Source organism: Diabrotica undecimpunctata, chromosome 6, assembly GCF_040954645.1.
Source record: "Diabrotica undecimpunctata isolate CICGRU chromosome 6, icDiaUnde3, whole genome shotgun sequence".
Taxonomy (NCBI): Eukaryota; Metazoa; Arthropoda; class Insecta; order Coleoptera; family Chrysomelidae; genus Diabrotica; species Diabrotica undecimpunctata.
This window is the reverse complement of record NC_092808.1, coordinates 129,723,478-129,748,597: the sequence shown is the minus strand read 5'-3', so window position 1 is coordinate 129,748,597 and position 25,120 is coordinate 129,723,478. Positions and strand designations below refer to the sequence as shown.

Here is a 25,120-nt window from a genome sequence, read left to right as displayed (position 1 = left end):
GTTCGACCGTACTTGTCGAGCCTTTTTTGGTCTTGGTGAACCAGAATGGCTCCACTGGGACGATTGAACTTTAGTTTTGAGGTCATATCCATAAATCCCTGTTTCGACACCCGTTATAATAACCCTTTTGAGTACATCTGGGTCGTTGTTTACGTTATTTAGTATTAAAAAAGTTTGGAACATATTTTGCCACTTGTTTCATACCCAAAACTTTTGAAAAAATGTCATGGTATGGACCAATTAATATGCTAACTTCATTAGTGACTTCCCTGATTGTGATTCAACGGTCGTACGGGCTCAAAAAACCGTCGAACCTTAGAGGCTCCCATAGACCAGGTAAACAATGAATACAGCAAATTTTTCTATACTTTAGAGCATGTATACCAACATAATTTTTTTTTTTGACGATTGGACTTCCAAAGCCGCGAAATTTAAAAATTCTGGGTATTTTTTTAACAAACCTCATACTTGTGCAAAATAAAGAATATGTTTTAGTTAGCGTATTCTGTATACGGTATATTCTGTATAAAAATTTTCAACAATGGTTCTGGATGAAAATTATTCAACAATTAACTGGTTTTAAAACCGCTAAATCATAAGTAATAAAAATGCAATTTGATCTAAAAAAATTTATTTAAAAATATATATTGTATACATAACAACATTCAACAATAAACCATGTCTTTTAATACACCTTAAGCATCGTAAGTGGAAGCAGAAACGTTTCCACCGTGACCCGTCCAGTTGGTGTGAACGAATTTACCTTCTTTACCCAATAATTCATATGTGTGTGCACCGAAGTAGTCTCTTTGAGCTTGCAAAAGATTTGCCGGAAGACGCTCAGATCTGTAACCGTCGTAGAAAGCCAAAGCAGTACTTAAAGCTGGAGTTGGAATACCTTAAAAAACAAATATAGTGTTAGATTAATATTATCAAATAAGGAAATACGCTGTGGAAATAAACACTTTCTTTGAAAGTTACAAAATTAGAAAAAATAAAAAAAAATAAATTGATCTATTTTAATCTAAACCACACTCTTCTGGATTTTCCTACAGCCCAGACACTTACTATCGATGTATATGTTAGGGTTAACGTTCGAAATCAGGTTTATCTCAATATTATCGAGTTATTCAGTTAATATCGAGATTCACCAGTCTAGTTGGTTAATATCCGAAGATAAACGATCTTCAGCCTTCAATCGGACATTAACAGGCAAATAAATACAAGTGTCTTGTTAAAGTCCACATTGTTTTGACGAGTAATCAAGTGACATTCGTGCAAGAAGTATTGTTATTTGAAAGTTAAAACTTAAGTATTCATTATATCCAATGAATTTAAAGACCGGTTTTACGAGAATCTTGATAAAATTTCCACAAAAAGGGATGACAACAGTGCTTATTTATCTCGTGAAAAATATGATTTAATTTGTAATCAAGTAAAAGAAGCAAAACGACATGCTAAGAAAACAGCGTCGTCATATCGACGTTTGGTCAAATAAGATGTAGTAATATGGGAAATGATTTCAAACTTATTGTTACTTTGCAAGAAGGTAAGGCGAAATTTTTATATTACGTAAAAAAGAGGAATTATTTGATGTTCTATATGAAGCACATTTAAGTATCGGCCATGAAGGAAGAACAAGAATGTTAAATTTTTTAAATGATAAATACAAAAATATAACACAAGAAGTAGTAACACTTTTTTTTAAATTTTGCATACCCTGTCAGCAAAAATTCAGTTCAAAAAGAAAAGGCCTTGTTGTAAAACCTATATTTTCTGAAATGAATAGTCGGTGTCAAGTTGATTTGATCGACATCCGAAGCTGATGGACCATTTTGTTTTATCTTTGCATATCAAGATCACCTTATAAAATGCGTGCGATTAAGATCTTTAACTTCAAAGAAGGCAGATGAAGTAGCTACACATTTGGTAGAAATTTTCTGCATTTTTGAAGCACCTTCAATACTCCAATTGGATAATGGCCGTAAGTTCGTTAACACAGTAATAAATGAACTGACAAATATGTGGCCGGATTTAAAAACTGTTCATGTTCATTATTATTCGCCCAGTTACAACAGAAATCGATGAAACAAACGCAGTACAAAACAAAAACAATTCCTGTATTATGTATTCCTGTATTCTGTAAATCTTCTTCCTCCAGTTAACCCAGAAGTCGTAGGAACATTTGAAGATTAAAACGAATTTAACGAAACGTTAAATGAGAATCTTAAACCAAATAAAAGCCTAATTTTTTGGGGTGTTTATGAGTTTGAATGTTCGAACGGTTGCGTATGTATCTCGTGCAATATGTTTGTTCATACAGACTATGAATGAAATTAACGAAAATAATAAAAATAATTTAAGGTGACTACTATGTTGCCGAAAGAAATCTATTATCGAAAATATATTTCAAGCAAAAGATGGTTTACTTCAACAAGCAAAAAAATGAAACTTAATTCCAATAAGTTATTACCGCTGCAAAAATTCATGATATACTCGTTTTCATCGTTCTTGGCGTGTGCCTGAAATAAGCTACTACGGAATTTTTAATATTCGTCTCTCTCTGATATACAGATGCGTAATTCAATTGTGCGAGTCACGTTCGTCATGGTAAAGTGCGATGAGAAGGGAATGAAGAGACCACTCACGTCTCCCAGTATTGTAGCAATAACACCGATGCGTTTGGCCGATACGGTGTCGGTGATAAGTTCGGCCTCTTTACGAATACAGATAGCTGGCAGTGACGTGTTTTTTTTAACATGTTACCCTGATCTGTGCAGGTTTGAAGTAGCTGATGAAATAGTTTTTAGTAAGTAAACAGTTTTTAATTAATTAATAGTTTGAGCTCTTACTGTGTGGAATTCCATTACATAAAATAATACTCTCGACACCTTAAAAATTCCAGTTTATTATAAATTAACTCTCTCTCTTCCGATACCCATTGCAATAATGACTTGTGGCATTGTTCTTGAATGAGCTGGCTAATAGGTTTATTCTTATAGCAATTACCATTGATATTTTATGTTGTTTTAGTCGATTTTAGAATAGTCATTGTTGGAATTTGTTCCGAACAGTTTTACTTATTATTTTTTGTTGTGAATAACTAATTGTTCTATTTAATAAAAAAAAATTCCGGGAAAAACGATAACAGGAGAAATGCGACAATGTGTAGTTCATTTATTGGAGTATTTAAAAAAAAAAGAAAACAACGGACCTTTGCTTTCGTTATCATCGGTACATGAACGAGTAGCGGACGCTTTGAAAATCAGTCTTCGCACAGTGACAAGAATAAAGAGTGAATACAAGACAGGGGCAGCTCTTACTACACCAGGAGAGTCACGTAATGTACAAAAAAAAAAAGACTAATGATGTCAGCGATACTATAAAAGGAGAGATTAGAAATGTACTGTATGGCATGAAAGCAAAAGGAGAGCACGTTACAATTAAAGTTCTAAATACACAATTAAGAAACAAGCATCTCTATGACGGTTCTGATACAAGTTTGTGGAGTCTTATGAAAAATTGTGGGTTTTCATACAAACTAGAAAATAGAAGACGAGTGCTATGTGAGAAACCATGTATTGTCTCCAAACGACTGTATTTTTTGAGGCATTATATGAGCAATTTTTTAAGTCCAAGCCCACTTCAGTTCGTTTTTTTAGATGAAACATGGATATTCCTAAAAGGGGCATATAAACGTACTTGGCAAGATGACTGTGTGAAAAGCATCAGAAAAGGACACGAAAATACAGGTAAACGCTTTGTTGTTTTACATGCCGGAAGTAGGCAAGGATTTGTTAAAGATGCTGGATTAATGTTTTCTACGAAATCGAAGAGTGCTGACTATCATGATTCTATGGATAAAGAGTCTTTTAAAAAGTGGGTCTCCGAAAAGCTGATACCAATGTTGGAGGAACCATATCTAATTATTATGGATAATGCCTCATACCATAACTCTTTAATAGAAAAGTTACCGAATGCCAGTTGGAAAAAACCGTACTTACAAGAATGGTTACGAGTGAAAAAAATAATTTTTGACGACGATTTGGGCAAGACAGAGCTATTGAGTCTTTGTCGCCAGAATAAACCACAAAATACCAGGTACTTTATAGACGAGCTACTCCAAGAACATGGGCATCAGGTTTTGAGATTGCGGATATAATCCGATTGAGTTGGTCTGGGCATTTCTAAACAATACTATGAACGTCATATTGGAGAACATGGACGTGGAGATGACACAGTGAAAAAAGTTTGGGGCGATGCATTAGCTGAGGCAACACCTGCAGTGTGGACGAGTTGTGTTAACCATACTGAAAAATTAATTCAAGACGACTGGGCAAAAATGGTCACATATGATGAAAATGAAAGTAGGATTATCATCGATTTGGCGGAAGATTCCAATGATGAAGACAGTTCCAGTGAAGTCGCTGACTGATTAGCTAATTAATCAAGGTCAGTACGTTGTAACAGTTCAGAATTCGCTACAGTGCTTAAAACTTAAAAAATCTGTATCATTTTTTAATTAAAGTGGGTTAAATAATTAACACTTTTTTGGGTATATTTCAAAATCCTTTTAAAATGTACTTTTCGTTATATCCTGTCCTATTGTACTGCAAGCTAGAAAAATACTTCTTCGCAATTTATACGTATATTCCGTTATTAGAAATTTAATGAAAAATAATTTATAATTTTCTTTTATAACTATTATTTCGTTTGACATGCTACATTTTGCTCCGCCACTGGAGGAGGTAAACGAATCGAGCTTAGACAAGAAAAGACAGATGAAACAACTTATTGCAAGTGTTTTTACACGCACACGCCAAGAACGATGAAAACGATTATACTGTTAGATTACCTGTCCCCGATGTTGTTAGAGGACAAGCTGATGCAAGAAATATATTAGGCGTTGTTATGACAGTTGAAGATATCATGTATTACAAAATCGAGACAGAAAAGGGCACATTACCACAGTTATTTACAAGAAATCAGTTCGGTGTATGTCCGGCTCCCCTTATTGCTACCGAAAAAGTTTCAGTTGTTGAAAAATCTCTTCGTGAGATGGCAGACTTCATCTCTATGTGTTGGTCAAGGATACAAAAGGTGCTCGTGCAAAACCAAATGTGGTTCAAAAAAGTGCTACTGTAAGGAAGCTAATATTTTATGCAACTCTAGTGTCACGGAAGTTTGTCATGTTTGAATAAATAGCAGGTATTTTTTTATACAATTGGCGGTTGAGTTTACCGAAAGTACAAGCTGAATATAGCAGCAAATGTTAAAAATATTTGGGTTTGGCAGTGTTGGGATGTTTTTATAATGCATATTTTATATGCTTCAAATATAAAGAGAGAAAGCTTTTAACAAGCACATTTTGATTATACTATTTTATGAATTCTGCAATTCTTAATTTATATGAAGCAATAACGAGTAAATATTTCTCTTTCGAGATTAATTGCAAATATATGTTGCAATCTGGCAACTGTTGATTTGACGATTGCCAAATCTATCCCCTAATCTATCAAAGGGTAATTGCCAAAATAATTTCTAATAATTAACTGCAATTAATATCTAAAGAAACAAATATTTACTCATTCTTGTTTTATATAAACCAACAAGTGCACAATACGGACTCAGACTAAATATCACAAAAACCAAATGGATGTTAGTAAGCAAAACCCAACAACCACCACAGCAACTGATACTAGACAATGAAAGAATTGAACACGTGGATTCGTACATCTACTTGGGAACAACAGTTAACTCAAATTGGGATCAAGCGAAGGAAATACGTATAAGAGTAGAAAAGGCAAGAGCATCGTTCACTAGCATGAAGCAAATTTTCACCTCTAAAAGCATCACCCTACCTCTCAAAATTCGACTTCTGAAATGTTATGTATTCCCGGTTTTGTTATATGAAATGGAGGCGTGGACAATGACCGCCACATTGATGAAAAAAGTAGAGGCCTTCGAAATGTGGGCTTACCGACGTATATTACGTATATACTGGACTGAGCACGTGACCAACGAAGAGGTACTACGCCGGATAGGTAAAGAGAGAGAGGTAGGAATAAGTATAAAGAAAAGAAAGTTGGAATACTTGGGTCACGTTATGAGACATAATAAATATAGAGTACTACAACTGATCGTTCAAGGGAAAATAGACAGCAGAAGGGGTCCAGGGAGGAGAAGACACTCGTGGCTCCAAAACTTGCGGCAATGGTTCGGATTGTCATCTGCTGAACTATTCAGATCTGCCGTAAACAAAGTCAGAATAGCCATGTTGATTGCCAACGTTCGGAACGGACAAGGCACATGAAGAAGAAGAAGATAAACCAAAAATTGCAAAATTTATAACGTAATATAAACAAAATGTCCTTTTCTAAAGCTTTATCTTTTTATATTTGAAGCATACAGCATCTACATTATAAAAACATGCCAACACTGCTACACCGAAATTTTTTGTTCCATGTTTGACATTTGCGGCTATAATCAGCTTGTACTTTCGGTAAACTCAACCCAATTGGCAACGTTGTATTATTTTATAACACAATATTCAACATTAACCAAGGAGAATAGTTAAACTCGACATTAACCTGTTAATGTCGATATATCTGAATTTCGTACGACATTAACATTACGTTTCGGTTAAAGTCAAGATTAACTAGTTAATGTCGAGATTAACCATTTTCGAAGTAAAACCGTAACATCTTAAATTTTTATATTATTGACGTTCATTCCAGGAACAACATAGTAGTAGTTTATTAGTAGAGTATTTAGTTTATTTTTAGTAGTTCATTGGTAGTTAATTTTTAATGATTATTTTCATTTTTCATAGCGGTGTATCATTTATTTCAGGTTGACATCTTTGCAAAAAAGAGTTGCGATTTTTTTGAAATGTGGACAAGTTGCCTGCGTTCCAATGTCATATGTATGCAACAACAATAAATTTTTCTTTGTTCCTTCTTTGTTTTTCCTTACCTTGAATATAACAGTAGTGTTTTTACAATTACTTTTAATTTGAGATTTTAGATATTCAAGAGATTATCTGATCTATATAGTGATCTATAAATAGTGTAACAAAGCAGTGGCGTTACTATTGACAACGTAACTGTAAACATGCTAGACAAATTGACCGAGTCTTCCGATTTTGACTCATTTTCTAGAAGTAATTTAAGAACTTAAAATTACCTTTGTATAAAGAAAAACTAATTCTAATGATACCTCCAATGCTTTGCTGTTTGTTTTATGATTTTCTAAAATAAGAAAGTTTCCGTAACACATCCTGCATTTTGCTAGATACATATATATTTTTTATTTTGACGGACATAGTACTTGATAAGTTTTGAGATAATGAACAGAAATTATATATTTAAATATATTTTTTTTGAGATTATAAAACACAAAATGTGGTTTGACCATGTATATGACATTACGCACAAGAACTTATCGCATAAGTTAAAACACTTGAAATATTACACAATCAAGATTTATGATATAGGAAACCATTATCCTACTCTTATTTATACCTTTGTTAAAGATAAGAACTCATTGTTTCACATCCGAATAGAAATATGTGTTAAATTAGTGGTTTTTAAATTTATATTTAGGTCCCTAGGTCTGTTCTTTGGTATGAAGAACGATATGCATATTTTTAAAGTAATATATAAATGTCTCACCTTATTTAAATATTCGATTTAAATAATATTTGGAAAACCAAACATTAGATATACTCACCTAGAGTAACAGCAGTAGTAAGAACATTCCTCCATCCCTGTTGAGCTTTAGTTATAGCATCTAAAAAGAATGGGTCCAATAATAACGAATTTAGGTTAATGTCTTTGTCAAAGGCTTCCTTAATCTTTCCCAAAAATACTGATCTGATGATGCATCCACCTCTCCACATAAGGGCGATTGCTCCGTAGTCTAGTTCCCAGTTGTGTACCTTTGCAGCTTCCCTCAACAACATGAATCCCTTAAATAAAACAAATTTTATTACAAATATTTCATTTGTAAGATATACCTTACAATATTTTTGACTACCACTTTATGAAATTTCGAATAATAATCTAAATAGTTAAATGCCAAGAAAACAAGTTCTTCTTCTTCCTCTTTATAAGCAATTCTGCTTGTTCATTGGCGGATTAATACCTCTATGGAAGGTTGTCACTCCATATTTTGCGCGATACTTCCTCTGCCGATTGGTGACTTATCTTTTGCTATTTTGACGACGCGGGTCTCCTCCATTCTGTTTATATGGTTATTCCATTTTTTTTTTCTATTTTGTGTCCATTCTTTTATACACTGTAAGTTACATTTTCTTCTAATGTCTTCACTTCTCTTTCGATCTCTCAGCGTATTTCCTGTAATTCTTCTCAGTACTCTCATCTCTGCCGTTTCCAGTAGCCTTTGCGTTGTGGCTATGTCCAGACTTGTTTCTGAGGCATATGTCATTATTGGTCTTACACTTGCTTTATAAATTCTTGACTTCATCTCAGTGCTAATGTGTCTGTTTGGCCATATAGTGTTATTAAGGCATCCTGCCAGTCTATTTGCTTTTTCTACTTAATCTCTCACTTCTTTGTCCAGGTCTCCATAGCAGGACAGTGTAATTCCCAGGTATCTAATTTCCATTACTTGTTCAAAACTGATGACATCAATTTCTATTTTACCTCTGTTTGGTTCTTTGCTGATTACTATTGTTTTAGTTTTCTGAGATGAGATTGTCATATTAAATTCTTTTGCTCTTTGCAGACTATCTTCATCTTGGGCTATCAATATTGCGTCGTCTGCGTAACAGAGTATTTTTATTTCTTTGTTTCCCATTCTGTATCCTCTTCCTTTGTTAACGTTTTTGATTAATCCATGATTAAATTAAAGGTTTTGGGAAGGATAAATAAAGAAATGGAAATTTGAAATAAAACCAAAACAAGAAAATACAACTTGCTCCAACTGGTTATGCAGGGACAGATCCAACGAAAGAAAAGCATAGGGAGACGTATATCATTACTATTTAAATGGGAATAAGTCACAATTAAAGGTTAAATTACGTTTATTGACATTTCAATTTCCAATAAAATATCATGGCTGCACAACCTGAGACAATGGCAGGGACGTATTTATGGGGGGGGTTTAGGGGGTTCAAACCCCCTCCTTGCAGTCCATGCAAAACTATTACTTTTAATCCAATATTACATGTATAAAAAATAAAAATAAATTAATGAGTCAGCGCACGGATGCTGTCGGTCCGCAGTAGCAGCGTAGATACAGATAAACTAATACCTATTAGAATTAGAACGCTATTAGTAGTTATATCACCGTACACCTATTCCAAATAGTAGGTTAACTCTTTTGATCTCGGCTCTTGCCGAAAGAATAGAGAGCATATAGCAATAGAGCAAATACTGAGAGAGCAAAGAAATGTATAGCAGGAATCGGAGAAATATTTCTCAGGGAAGTTGAAATAAAACATTTAGTAAGTGAGTATGAGCTTTGGCACAACCACTGGTGCAATCAAGAACAGCCGTCTACTGCACTAGAAGCTATGGACCGATGTGATGAAATTTTTTTTCCAACGGTTAGGAAACTTCTTCAAATTTTAGCAACACTTCCAGTATCTACTGCCACACCTGAACGTACTTTTTCATCACTTAAACGGTTAAAAACTTATCTTAGAAATAGAATGGGAGACGAGAGGCTTACAGGATTAGCTCTCATGAGTATTCATCGGAATGTGACAATAGGTCTAAATTCCTCAGAAATTGTAAATAAGTTAGCTGAAAGAAGGAAGAGAATGAATTTAATTTTGTAAAACGGTATTTTAAGTTTTAATAAAATTTTTAGAAATTTGTTTTTATTACTTTTTTCAAAGGTATTTCAAAACCAAGCCCCGGTTTTACTTAATTTGGAAATTAGGATCCCCCCCCATTAAAAAACTATAAATACGTCCCTGGACAATGGTATGGATGTACATCAAATGAACTTTTCAGAGCAGCCATCTCTAAATTCCGAAGAGCTATGATGATTGCCGACCTCCGTCGCGGAGATGGCACTCGAAGAAGAAGATAGGACGTAGTTTTGAGAGTTGATTAGTCATTTTTCAACAATTTTCTAGTGTAAAGAGTAGAACTTCGATCCAGATTGGTTCAACTATTTATTTATTTTTTTTAAGGAGTCGGGGAAAAAAATTTAAAATCCAGTAGACAAATTCATTCGTAAATAAAATATTGTAACGCATGATGTTAGGACGATTGGTTCTTCCAACAAGGGACAAAACACGAAACCAAACTGAATGACGTAAAAACTTGACAAAGCCGAGCCTCTTTGTAGTGCTAACAATTATGTCAAGTTCTAAGATTACTAGTGGGACAAGCATTTTCGTGTGGTGTGTATTCAGTAAATAACTTGTTATTGAGTAAAATCGGCTTCATTGTCTTTACAAAGAGTAGCTTATTATATTCTAAAGCCTGTGGTACCTCGGTCGAGCATCGATACGACAAAAATATATATTTTTTTAATAAAAATCACGACCCTGAGTTTTTACACTCAGTCAGTTAACGTTCTTACCACTTCGCTAGCGAAGCATTTCTTTTATTTTAAAACCTATATATTTGAAATATGTACCTTCAACTAAATATAAGTTATTTTCTTGTATTAAGTACTTACCTGAGTGTAAGACACGATCTTGGCAGCATACAATGCTTGTTCAAGATCATCCAGGAATTTGGAAACATTTCCGGAGAATTTAGCGTTGGGTCCTTGCAGTTTGGTACTGGCATGTTGTCTTTCGCTCTTAAGAGCTGAAAGGCAACGGCTGAAGACTGATTCTCCGATTAGGGTTACTGGAACTCCATAGTTAAGGGCGGATATAGCTGTCCATTTTCCTGTTCCTTTTTGACCAGCTGTATCACGGATTTTGGGAAGAAGGTATTGGCCTAAAAATATTGTTAAGATGACAAATAATATTGTATGCATATTTCTTTAGATCTTATTAGATTGTATTGTCAGAACAGATTTCTAACTGCAAACAAACCATAGATACATGATAGATATATTGTGTAAACTGTAATCATATTATGCAAAATTACTTCTTGTTAAAGTTGATTACTTATATTATTATATAGATACACATAAACTACAAGATGACTGGATTAGAAAAAAATTCAACAGGTACACTAGCTCAATATAGTGAAGAGACGTGAGTTCTGAGTGCACGGTGGCAAGATTCGAAAAGGTGGGAAAAGAGTAATATTTATAATTTGTAGGTTACTTTAAGTAATTTATAAGGTTTTAATATTTACAAAAAATGAAGCATAAACAGGACAATTGTTTATATATTTAAGAAAAGTACAGGTATGTGTTACTGCAATGACAGGATTGTATGTAGGTACCACTGAATAATTATTATTTTAACCTGATCTAATTTTAAGGTTTAAGTTTATCAACTATGTAAAGAATTGCTGAAAAGAAACGGTCAATACTCATATTATTAAGTGCGAATAAGGAGTTCTTCTTTTGCTAATGTAAGAGTTAATAATGTGGTTTCGAAAAACTTCAAATTAAAATCTGGAATTCGACAGGGATGCATAATATCCCCTATTCTATTCAATATATATATATATAAATATATATATATATATATATATATATATATATATATATATATATATATATAGTGAACATATTATGCGTCAAGTTTTTGAGGAATGGCAAGGTGGAGCAACGATAGGAGGAAGAAAAATCAAAAACTTACGTTATGCTGATGACACTGTTATATTGGCGTCATCACCAGAAGAACTGGAACAAATTATGAATAGGCTTATGAATAGCATTTGAAATGTGGGTCTACAGTAGAATGATGCGCATACCATGAGCCGCCCATCGCACAAATAACTCAATTCTAGCAGGACTTAACATAAAACTAGACTCATCACAACTATCAACCAAAATATACTGAGATATTTTGGACATATAACTAGAAGAAGAGAAGGCATGAAGCGAATGCTAGTTGAAGGTAACGTAGCGAGTAAGATCCAGAGGAAGATATCCAGTACGATGGTCGGGCCAAATAAAGGACATGACTGGTTACTCATTCTCCAACAAAAGCAAAAAAATAGTCAAACAAATCACATGACGTCACTAAATCCTTACGAAGGAGAAAAGATAGAGGAGAGAAGAGAAAGGAGTTCTTACAATTTATCGAGACAATATTTATCAACAAATACAGAAAAGAAAAACAAAATAAAAAGAACTGTAGCAACTGTCGTTGGAAAAAAAGCACTGAACAACATCTCTCTAACAACAAAAAACAGGAAACTTTTTTGCCCAAATGTGAATTTGCCCTTGTGAAAAATGGGAAACAGACTTTATTATAAATTATAAAGAAACATTTTAATAAAGTTGCATGTCGTTCTGCGAACAACTACGGAATGCCATAAAATCAATAAAATCTAATGAAATAAAAATGATTATTGGTGACTTTAACGCCAAAGTAGGCGAAGGAGCAGTAGAAGAAGTCATGAGACCTCTTGGCTTCGGAGAAAGGAATGAACGAGGAGATATTTATTAGGTGAACGAGGAGGAGGTACAATTCTGTCAAGAAGAACTAGTAATTAAAAAAGCATACTATGATCTATTACCCAGACGGTTATATATATGGAAATCTCCATAAGACACTGAACAAAACAAAATTAGAAACCAAATAGATTGTGTCCTAATAAATAAAGGATTCCAAAATAGCATAAAAAGAGTAGTCGCTTACCTTGGAGCAGTTATTGGCTCTTATCATAACTTACTAATTAGTAAGTCTAGGTTCAAAAGTAAAATGATCTCTAGGCCCACAAAAAAGCGTAGAAGAACAATGAGAAAACATCAAAAATACTATACATAACGCATATATAAATATATTCAGGAATTTATTTAAAATAAATATGTTAGCTGTACATAAGGGGTGGTGGATAGAATATAAGGATTAAGATAATTTGGGTCTATTTTATACAGGCGTTAATTCAAATTGTATGTTTTAGACTCACGGATCGTTGCAGAATATATTAGAGGATCTACTACTTTTTTATAAAGTTTGACCTAAATTAACTGACGATTAGAGTTTGGCGATTAAAATATTGTGTAAATAATATTTCCTCTTTACCAGGAAAAGAAGAATCACGGGCTTAATACCCCCAAGGATTCTAAACTACAGTCTAAATTTTTCTGACGAGGTGAAGTACCTTGGTATTACCCTTGACAAGAAGTTAACATGGAACTCACACTTAGATGGTAGAGCTAAAAGAGCATATATTGCCTATGAGCAGTGTCGACGAACGGTCGGACGCACCTGGGGCCTCACGCCCAGGGTGATCGCCTGGGTCTACACCGCTGTCATTAGGCCAATGCTAACTTACGGAGCTATTGCTTGGGTACCAAAAGTGCTACAGGCAACAGCGATTAACAAACTAAACCATATTCAGCGGATGGCTTGCATAAATATAACAGGTGCCATGAAAACAACACCAACTGCTGCAATGGAGTTGATCATTGGCATCACGCCTCTAGATATATATGTCAAAGAGGTGGCGCTAGTGACAATGATGCGACTGCGCTCAGCTGGTGCAAACCTTGATGTAGGAATGGGACAATTGAGAACTCGTTTCTGGCGAGAAGAGTTGGATGCGTTACCACTTCTACAGGCAGGCTGCGACTTAATTGAACCAAAGTTTGTCTTTAACAAACCCTACAAAATTGAAACAGGACAGTATATGGAGACAAACGTGGCAAATGCCTATTGCATATACACCGATGGCTCCAATATGAAAGAAGGCTCAGGATGCGGGATATACTCCAGATCACTGAACCTAAGAATAAAGTGGGATATGGGCAAAAATGCCAGCGTAGTTCAGACAGAACTGACTGGTATCTCCATAGCCGCAAAAGAGATAACCCAAAAAGGTATAGCAGGTAAAACTATAATCATCTGCACAGATAGCAGACAAGCGCTACTAACCTTGAATAGACCACGTGTCACATCAGGTTTAGTAATGGAGTGTCACAAGTCACTAACCCAAGCTTCGGATGGTAATACCATCATCCTGAGGTGGGTTAAAGGACACAATACGAATAAAGGCAACCGCATTGCTGACCAATTAGCTAGGAAGGCGGCAGGCCTAAGACTCTTAGGACCTGGGGCTCATTTTGGTTGGTCAACTACAACAATCGCGGAAATTGTCAAATGTCACTCCCATGCGCAAACCGTAAAAAGATGGGAAGAAGGGAAAGGATGTAAACTTGCCAGGGTAACACTAAGTAACCTTGAAGAGTCAACATCTAAGAAGTACTTGGGAATGACCAGGAAAAACCTACGTTTGGCAGTTGGTCTTTTAACTGGTCATTGTCAACTAAGCAAACACCTCCATACACTGGGGCTAGCAGACACACCTCTATGTAGGAAATGTGAACGAGAAGACGAAACTGTAGAGTATGTCCTATGTGAATGCCCAGAGTTATCGTTAATACGAGAGTACGCGTTCGGCGAATCCTAGCCCACACCTGCCCACATAAGAGAGATGTCTCCTGGTGACTTGTCCACCTTCCTAGAATTGGCAGGATGGACAATGAGCTAAGGGTGACAGCTCCCTGGGAGGATGCACAATGGGTCAATTGTGGCCTAAGTGCTGTGAAACTTAACTCGCCCTCCCTACTCTACAGATACAGAATATATCTAAAAAACAGGTCTGAATAACCCTTCGTGTATTGTGTAAATAAAAAATGGTCTGCAGGTGTGGAGTTTGAACACTATTTGAGATTTATGAGGTAATAAAATTAACATTTAGACATTTAACGAAAAACTCAAACTTTTTTTGCAAGTAAAGATACTTTTACAAAGAAATATAAAATATAATGAAGAAAATTATGGTACAGAGGCGTATTATGTTGGTCGAGAAAGAAATACATATAGAGCAGTATTAAGAAAGTAAACTGCTTTGTCGATATGTTACAAAGGATGTAACACATAATAAATTGTGATTCGGAATCGAAATTCGGCCTCATTTACGATAGTACAACGACATTCCACACACATCGAATAAAAGACTGTTTCACAGACATAATCACGGTCTTAAATATCAACAGTTAAATATTGTGACGCACATAAAATTTTAAATTGAGGTTTGGCCATGTTTAGATTAGATTATTGACCGAAGTGCGTTTTTTAATATACGGGAATCGATCAAAAGCAAAACTATAGGATACTTCCAAATTGATTATCTAAAGGATAATATAATTTTACTTTAGTCAATTATATATACTATACCTACATTTAAGATTAAATGTGTTTGTCATCTTTCTAATATTTCTATCTCATTGTTTGAAATAATACTCTACAGGTGACATTAAAATTATTCAGTAAACATTTTAAGTAAAATCTCAATTACCTATATAAAGATAATTATTTTTTAGTTTTTGGCCTCTTAAGAACAATTACTTTAATCTAATCAAATATAAAAAATTCTTTTTATCTACATTAAAATTCCATTAAGTAAAATATAATTTTAGTTTATTGACACTAATAAATATACCATTACATTAAATAACTTACCATCGCTATCCTTATACCTCAAAATATCTCGGGTAATTTCAATAAGAAAACTGTCTAATGCTCCTTTGTTCCATTTTTCGAAAGTGTCGCCCATCTGTTCTTGGTTGATTCCTAGGGCAGTCATTAAATGGTATACTTCACCAATAAGTTGCATATCTCCGTATTCAATTCCGTTGTGTACCATTTTGACGAAATGACCAGCACCATCATTACCGACCCAGTCACAACATGGTTGGCCGTCAGCCTTGGCAGAGATACCTTGAAAGATATCCTTTATATAGGGCCATGCTTCTTTGTTACCGCCAGGCATCAAACTTGGACCGTAACGGGCACCTTCTTCACCACCTAAGAAAATACATTGCTTACAGTTTTGATTCATAAAGTAATACCAACTTTTTAATTTCAACTTATTTTTCTGTTTAAGACTATAAAGAAAAATTGTCTTTTTATGTCACAAACAAAAATATTTATTAGTTTTCTCAGGATTTGAAAAAAATGAATGCATTTAAAAAGCATTGAACCGAAATTTTGCGACCTACACTCTTAATCCAGAAAGCAGTAAGCAGTAAAGGTTAAAGTTTCTTTCAAAAATGAACTGCATTAACTTCTAAGCCAAACAATCACTAGTAACTAAATTTACTTAAATCTCATAGTGCATCATAGAACTTCAAATTATCTTAAGTGATACTCTGTTGGCAGAAGATACTAGGCCTTACTTTCGATAGATGGCTCAACTAGAAACAATACATCAAAATCATTGCCAACCCAAAATTAGATTTATTTTTAATAATGCAGCTTCTTTTTTAATTAGACAGTTGTAAAATTCTTAGTTTTACATGGTGTGGAGGCCAGCCACACGCAAACCCAAACTATTCCTAGCAATAATAATAGTAATGTCCCAGACTCAGACAAATACTATATATTCTTACCATACATTAATGGATTAGAAGAAAAATGTCGAAAATGTTTTCAAAATATGACATTAATGTTAAGCATAAATCGTCAAAAATATCCGGAAAATATTTTTCAAAATTTAAACCCAATATTAAAAAAGATCATCAGTTACATGATGTCTATAAAGTAATTTTTAAAGACTGCAATTCAACATATATTGGGCAAACACACCAATATATAAATATAAGGGGTGTTGAGCATAAACATAGTGTACCTCTCCTGTCTTCCTCTCTTTTATTTCTCTCCCTAGCCCAAATTCCCCAACATATCCTTTGACTTTGCTTCCCCTAATCTTATTATAATATATCCTCCATAATTATCGTAATATCTTTGTTTTTAATTGACTTGGCATATATATTTTTCTTCAATTAAACCATTACTATTCTCTCTGAGTAGGGTGTAAAGCTAATTACTGATCTATTTGTTTCTTTCTCTAGTAAGATTTGTAGATTTCTGCACTGCATACGATCGCATAATCCGTGACATGCTATATAAAGCAATGATAAGCTTTGACATACGAAGGAAATTTTTAATACTGTAAGATACCATGTTGAACATAGATTGTAGGGCCGAATCTTTTTCAGCTACCACCGGCTTTAGACCAGAAAACTCAACGTCTTGCATCCCATTAAATCTAGCATTTGATGAAATATATTGTTTAGGGGACAATAGTGACATGGCATACTCAGATGATGTATATACATAGGTCGTACACGACATGTGCTGAGTCGATACTCCAGTATAGAAAGGTTTGCCACCAAGATAGGGCTAAAGGTGAATTTGGATAAAATAAAATATATGCCGCAAAAACTAACATAAATGGGAGTCTCATAATGGGATAAAAATATAAAAATCGTCTCAGAATGTACATACATAGAATACCTAATTGATAATAACACGAAGACGGAAGTTATCGCACAACCTACCTAGAAAATAGGCCTACAAAAGACTTATTAAGAGACATTGAAATCAGACACACTCACCAGGAGGAAAACTAGAATTAAATAAATCAATAAAAAAACTAAATATATGATAAATAGCTGATATAAGATGAGGGCCTTAAATGTCAAAGATTTGTATGGTTATTATCTTGGGATTAACTAAATTACGTGGGAACTATAATTAAGAAAAAAATTTAACTAGTTATGCAATTAGTTGCTACTTCAGCTACCAGAAGTCATCGCTCCTTATAATAGAACTAAAACTGAAGTGGTGTACCCAAAGAGCAATACAAGATGAAGTGAAAAAAGTTTTGTAGCCCTAAAGCACTGGCTAGAATTCTAAAAGATTAGACGCAGATTTGCGTCGATTGGAGGTGAGGCGACAAATTGCGTTGAACAAAGACGTACGAGAGAAGAAGTTATGATTGAAGGTCAGTTGCTGTTATAGTGCTCCGGTAGTTTCTACACGTAAGAAGAGCTTTTCCTTATTCAATTAGCAACGGAGCAATAATGAATATAAACTATATAATGAAGAAAAAATTAGAAAATCTCCGCGTAAACTTAGTTTGATCTTCTTTAATCGATTGAAAGTCAGAACTATGAATTGTGGTTGGATAATCGCCGTTCAATTCAAGGTTAAAGACACGTTCATCTTATTTATCAGTTTTAACTCGACCATAAAAAGTATCATTGTTAAATAAAATATTTACTAAAGATGTATTTATGTAAGATCTTCAATTAAAAAATAAATATAAAGATTGCTTTGATCCCTGCATATAATGTGTTTTAAAAGACAAAAAAATTTATCTACAATAAATATTATCGGTATTACTATTTTTTAACACGTGTTGAAATAAAAAAGTATATGATATTGGTAAAGTAAAAATAATTTAATTTCAAGATTTAAAATATGCATTTAACACCGGATCTAAAAACAAACAACCTTGAATTTTTTACTATTGTTTAACAAGTTTTTGATATCGTAGATATTTTATATCTACAATCTACTAAAAATGTGTAATTAAACAGAAAGCAAAAAATAAAAACAGCATACCATAAAATTAGAGAAGAAAATGTAAGATACATAAAAAATAAATAAATAATGTAAATGTTTGTCTTTCAGTAGGAGGCCTTTATTTTAATACATTTAATAATCCATTTTAGAACAGTTCTTGTCAATTATAAATTATTGTTATTCAATTAATTCCACTTGATTCAATGTTAAATCATCATTGATTTTTAGGGAACATTACTTTTGGGATTTTTAGGCTATCTACAAATGTTAATACAGATAACTCTATTCTCAACGACGATCGATATGATAAAGGTCGCTTTTGTCGCTCACGGATAAGCTAATCACTATTGTCTTTGACCTTCAATGTTTGCCGCAGATGCAGTTTGGAAAGAAATAATTCCAGATCACGACCCAAAAAAAATTTTTCATTACAAAACACTGGTTACAGAAACATACACACCTTAAAATTTTAGTATGTTTTTTAATACTTCAATAATGAAGGAGAATTGAGAAGTATTAGAGAAAGATTTGGTCATAAAGTTTTTCTACTTCATTATCACAGTTTTTATATGGGCCAAGACAACAGATAGACAACATTATGATATATTATTTTTATATCAGACAACAATAATACTGTGCATACATATGAATATGTAGTTTTCTAAAGCATTAACTTCCTATAGTGAAACCATTCGGAGCAATATAAGATGCTAATAAATATTGTTTGAAAGGTGTTTTTGAAAAAAAGTTGTTTACTTTTATTGTCAATGAAATACATTAAAACAAAAGAGTTTTTTTTATTGTCAATGATATAGGTTAAAACAACTTGCAACAAATGCTGTACTTGCATTTTTCCCAACTACATAATGTATAAAGCCCATTTTCAAGGATAACATAAACTATTGCTTCTGCAATTGGAAGAATTCTCTCATTTTTGACTGCTTTAAATTGTTCAGTATTATTCTATCTATCATATTTTCTAAATATGTGAAACAGATGTATTTATTGTAAAGAAGTTTATTGCGGGGCCGTTTAAAAAGGTATTTATTTATAGCCACGTCCGGGCCAAAAACGTAAAAAAAACACGTTTTTCAATTTTATTTTCTCTCGTTATAACCAAATTTGCCTCGCTATAGAGAGTTATAGTTCAATAGAAATTTTACGGGACATCTAATGTACCTCGTTATAAACGAAACCTTGTAATAACCGTGTTCGTTATAGAGGGAGTATACTGTATTTGTTTCAACTGGTTGAGTATTGTTCTGAATAAATATCACTCTATCTGAAATCGATATGGTAACACATCATTTCTGTGTTGTTATCGGGGTAATGTAATAATGTCGTATTAATGTAATATAGTAAACTTAGATGTGGTCTTTTCTGTTAGATTCCAGGTCTCTACACAGTGCGATTTGAAATCTTTTGTGTATACCCTACATCTAGGTTTGTGTCTTTCAGATAGTCCGAAAACTGGTAAGATCGCTCTTGCTGGTTCACTGGACATTTTTCGATTGTTACTGAGCTTCGGTTTTTTTGATAACTTTTCAATAGTTTCTATTCATGTTCAAAAATATGGAATATAACGGAATCCAGTGCCATTGTTTCCGGACGATGTTCCGTTTATATGTTTACTTATTATGATCATTCCTGAAGGCTAGTATAGGCACCACTGGCTTAAGGGCGATTTTCACTATCTTCACATCAGCCACCGACTTACTGATACTATGTAAACGGGGCAGATTTTCATGAGATATTTTTTCACAGTATTTTAAAGACAAAGTAGAAGAACTAGGTCTTCCTGGCCAACTCTTCTACTATAATACAGACAAATAGAAATACAGAAATAAACAGGCAAATAGAGATTGCCAGAATATATCACTTATATGAATGAAGACACTCCTAACATGCAGAAATCTTAATTTGGAAATCAGAGTATGTACCATTCAATATTATATATTTTCAATATTATTATATGTAGCTGAGACTTCGACATTAAAAAAATGCAATTTTAGAGCAAAAAATATTCAAAAATAAAAATTATGATTGCCAATTGCCAACCAAGACATACAAAACATTTGTATTCTCTTAAGAAGGTAAGCACACCAGGTTGTAAAGTGATTAAAGATAAAATCACATTTATTCCGTGTTCCAATACTACTGGAACACAAAAATTGGATTCGTTAATGATTGGTAAAGCTAAAATCCCAGAGCTTTCAAATACATTTGTCTACCAATCTGCTACAAGAACCAATTTAAAAGTTGGGTCACGAGAGATATGTTTGATAAATGGTTCTATAAAGACTTATCAGATGTGAAGAAGTTTATGAAAAGATCCAAGTTACCTATAAAAGCTTTACTCTTACTTGAAACTGTTCTAGGCCACCCAAATGAATAAGAACTTCAAGGTCAAGTCAACAAGAAGGTCAAGTAATAAGTATATATCCAAACCATCTTCCTACCACCAAGCACACTTTTTTGCAGCTGATGGATCAAAATGTTATCCAAAAGGTAAAGTCCTTGTATAAAAACAAATTGCTCATCCATATTATTTCTCAGGATGGTGACAACACAAAGCCTCAAAAAATTTAATTTGAAGGATGTATTAACTCTGTTTCAGCTGACTTAATCCAATCATCATGGATAAAGCTATGACCTACAATAAATGCTGAATCACGAGAAAAATGTGATGCTAATCTACCTATTGCAGATTGGTTTCAAAATTTATCAGAAATAGTATTAAAGCAAAGATAATGTAAATTGTGGGTTTGAAGGGACTGCTGAAATATGTGAAGCAGTACAACAAGAAGAAAGCCTAGTACAAATATTGGAGCCACCAACTACTACAACTGTAAAAGTAAAACCAGATACAGCATTTAATTGTTTCAATGTCTCCACAACATGGGCTGAATAAAATCGAGAATCTGCTAAAGGAATTTTTCTTTAGAATCCTAAAATGGGTATTAAACATACTAAAACAAAGGCCTTCTACTGAAAGATAAACATTTACATTACTTATTATTGGTTTATAAACATTTGACCTATTAAAACCAGAAGTAATCTGAGCTAGAAGAACTTTATGATTCGCAATAGATTTGTGATAAACTTTTTATTTTCAATAGTCAAGGATTTACATCTGAAAATTTAGATCACTATAGTTGGGTGGTCACCTTTTCCAATCCATCTTTTATGGAAAGTTTCCGTCAGCAAATATCCGCCTGTACATCATAATGTGCCAGTGATATCAACATCATCATTTTAATATCATCAATTTTACAAACAATTCATTGTAAATATTATGATACATATGAAACAATAATTCAACAACAAAATAATAGAATTGGCTTCAATTTTCAAATTTACTTATATTAAAAAAAAAGTAAAGCCATATATAACAAACATACCTGAAACACCAGAACCAACAAAACGGATTCCTTTGGCTGCCAACTCTTTAGTTCTTCTTTCACTGTCTTGGTATTCTGAATTACCTCCATCAATAATAATATCTCCTTTTTCAAGATGTGGCACCAATTGGTTAATAAAACTATCTACAGCATCTCCAGCTTTGACAAGCAACATTACTCTTCTGGGACTTTTTAGCTTTGAACACAAATCAGCGATGGATTCAGCTCCGAGTATACTCTTTCCTTTAGCTTCATTTGCAAGAAAATGATGGACTTTTTCTATGGACCTGTTGAATGCTACTACAGTGAATCCATGATCTGCCATGTTGAGTATAAGGTTCTGGCCCATGACGGCTAGACCAATTAAACCAATATCTCCTTTCCTGTTGAATAAAATATAAGAAATATGTTATATTTAGGAAATTAAATCCCAGCTGTTTCTGGAGGTGCTACTTAATTAATCCAATAATTGATCTTCTTGAATTTAGGTGGTTACAAAATCAGAACTTTAAGTAAATAACATTTGGTTCATGAATTCAATTTAAATTCTTAAGCATACTATACAAAAGTTTCAAACGAAAAAGTGTTAAGATGAGTTGGACATGGCAGAAAGTTTATGAACACAATTAAAATAAGAAAAATATTGTATCTGGGCGACATACTTCGAAACAATAAATACTCTCTTCTGCATGTCATCATGCAAGGAAGAGTAGAGGGAAGAAACGGCTTGGGAAGAAAGAAGAAGTATTGGTTGAGGAATATGATTATCAGAGATTGGACTAACCTCAGTGTTAAACAAATATTTCATGTTGCAAATGATAGGAGAGCATTTAAACAAGTGATTGCCAATCTTGGTTAAAAGACACCACAATAAGAAGAAGCATACTATAGTGTCTAACATTTGACAGACATTGTGTTTCGATTTTCAGCTAATACTGGAAGAACTTTTGATTGTGAAGTGGTGATTGGTATGAATATTTGATTCTCACAAACATTCACTGGTAGTTTGAGTAGTTAGGTATAAGTATAGTATAAGATTAGTTACTTAATGTACTACCTACCCTTCAGTACAACAGTTATAAAAATTGCCTGTAATATTTTTTATAGTCATAATTTTTAATTTCATTTATAGTGGGCAGGTTCATCCAGATAAATCAGATTTCTGTTATCCTTAAATAAGTTATAATGAGCAGTAATATAAAATTTTATACCGAAAACAATTTTCAGTAAAAAATTAGCAAAAATTCATAGCAATTACTGTGCAATTTTATATGACCGGATGAATGATACTGCAAAAAGTTTAACTACTTAACTTTGTGACATTTATCCACCTATATTCTTAAAAAACCTGTACATAATAAGGAGTACAAGAGTTAAAGAAAATGAAAGAGTTTAAAGAACTTTTTGAGGATTTACTCAGTTGCAAAAAACTTACCCAGCCATGGCGATACGACCTGTTGATCCCAATCTAATATTTTGAAGGTTAGGTGTATGACGACGACGTTATCGTCACCTTTAGCCGTCGTTCGAGTAACTGATTTTATTAAATTAAAAGTCGGTTTATCGTATCTTGCCCCTCTTTGCTACATCAAATATTGTGGAAAGTCACATTGAATATCTGAAGGTCAAAAAAAAGTAAAAACTTGTAATCATTTCATCTATCTAAAACATGAAGTTTTGTGGCTACACCTTATCGCTAATTGTGGTAATAATCAGTAATAATAGGTGCATGTCGACGTATAGAAACATCTTAGGAATAATTTATTATGGTATTCCTATATTATTATAGGTATTTAATTTAAACAAATGTACCTACATCGTACTATTTGTTTCAATATTAAATAAAGACAACTTAGAAATGACTAAACTTTGTCTGGAATGTTCAAAAAGTATAGGTACCTATTTTCTAACATGTTTGTTTCATTTAATAAATTTTGAATTTCAAAAAAGAAATATAAATTCTAAACTTGAAAGTTATGCAACATGAATTACTTTAACTACAAAACATGAAAATTTAACAGGACCGGAGTTTTTCTTTTAAAGAAAATCAGTTCATGGGGTATTAAATATTTTATATTAAATTTATAGCCGGTAGTCTTTTAGAAAAACCTAACTAGGTACGTTAGTTATTACATCGCCAAATTTAAATTTAAATTTACAGAGAAAATTATAAATGCAATTCTTAATTATTTTAGGAGTGTACAGAGAGAGTCTAAAGAAAGGATCAAATTATAAGTAAGTATGTTTAGCCTGGTTGTTTTATTACTTTTTGAGTTTCAGCCTTCCAGTCTTTAATTGCAACACCAGTTCCAGCTCTGTAAACAATGGCAAACTTGATTAATCAGGGGGGATCAGGGGGAATATAAGAATGCCCCACAACGGGAAACACTATCTCAATTTCCTTTATTTGTCTTGGAGCTTCAAACTGAAGCCAATAGCTCAGCATGGTGATGACCGTGGAATTTTTATTCTGTGCTCCACACCCATCGCAAATAAGCCGAAGAACACGTATATTATCCACAAAATTAAAATTTGAAAGGAAGTGGTGCAAGAACGACGATATTTCGTTTGAACTTCTATGATGGTCCAACTCCGTCCAAACATATGACGTAACATTTTCTGGAGTTAATTTACTTTTTGAAGATCCACAAACTACAGTTAGGTGATAAAAATTAAGTTGCATACTGAAATAAGCCGACTGATCCGGAAGTTTTGGTAGCGCCACATTTTTCTGACAATCAAATGAAAATGTGACCATGTCGTCTCTTTCTTCTTGAAGAAGTCTATAGAAACTCTCACTTCTTACTTTGTGGAGACGTTGTTGTGCTTCCAGACTAGTTTTTTTTTGCTTCGTCAGTCTCGCCTTTTATGCTGGATTTATACTGTAAACAAATTGAACACAAATCTGTCTTCGGAGTTCCAAAGCCAAGGTTAAATTTTTTGTTAAAATAATCTCTAAAGAAACATTCTTTGACTTTAAAGTCTTCGTTTTGGGCCATTTTGTCGTTGTATATTCTCCATAATTTTGAGATACTTAATTCAGCAGGCAAATAAATTCTGTTGAATGTTTTTGAACGGCAATAATGAGATTCCGCACATTTTAGGGACTCGATGAATCTTTTTATAGATTGTTTTTTACCTTCGTTTTTTTGTCCAATTCGATCTCCGCCCCTTCTTTCGGTAGGAATAAGCGAATGCTTCTTGTAGTTTTTCATAATGTTTAAAA

The 25,120-nt window shown here is 33.4% G+C and overlaps 1 protein-coding gene across 1 annotated transcript; it reads right to left on the bottom strand.

Moving 5' to 3' along the window:
- Positions 1–614: 614 nt before the first annotated feature.
- Positions 615–23,487, bottom strand: Pgd (phosphogluconate dehydrogenase). Its single transcript, XM_072535401.1, has 6 exons — positions 23,330–23,487; positions 21,895–22,277; positions 15,584–15,928; positions 10,660–10,928; positions 7,732–7,969; positions 615–898 (listed from the first exon to the last, which is right to left on the bottom strand). Exons 1-6 carry the CDS (start codon positions 23,335–23,337, stop codon positions 696–698), a joined length of 1,446 nt encoding a protein of 481 aa, XP_072391502.1. The 5' UTR covers positions 23,338–23,487; the 3' UTR covers positions 615–695.
- Positions 23,488–25,120: the final 1,633 nt, after the last annotated feature.

Coding starts and splice junctions, on each gene's coding strand:
- Pgd (XM_072535401.1), bottom strand. Junction 10,929..15,583: donor GAGGTATAAGGATAGCGATG/GTAAGTTATTTA, acceptor CAATATTTTTAG/GCCAATACCTTCTTCCCAAA. Junction 7,970..10,659: donor AGATCGTGTCTTACACTCAG/GTAAGTACTTAA, acceptor GTTTTATTTAAG/GGATTCATGTTGTTGAGGGA.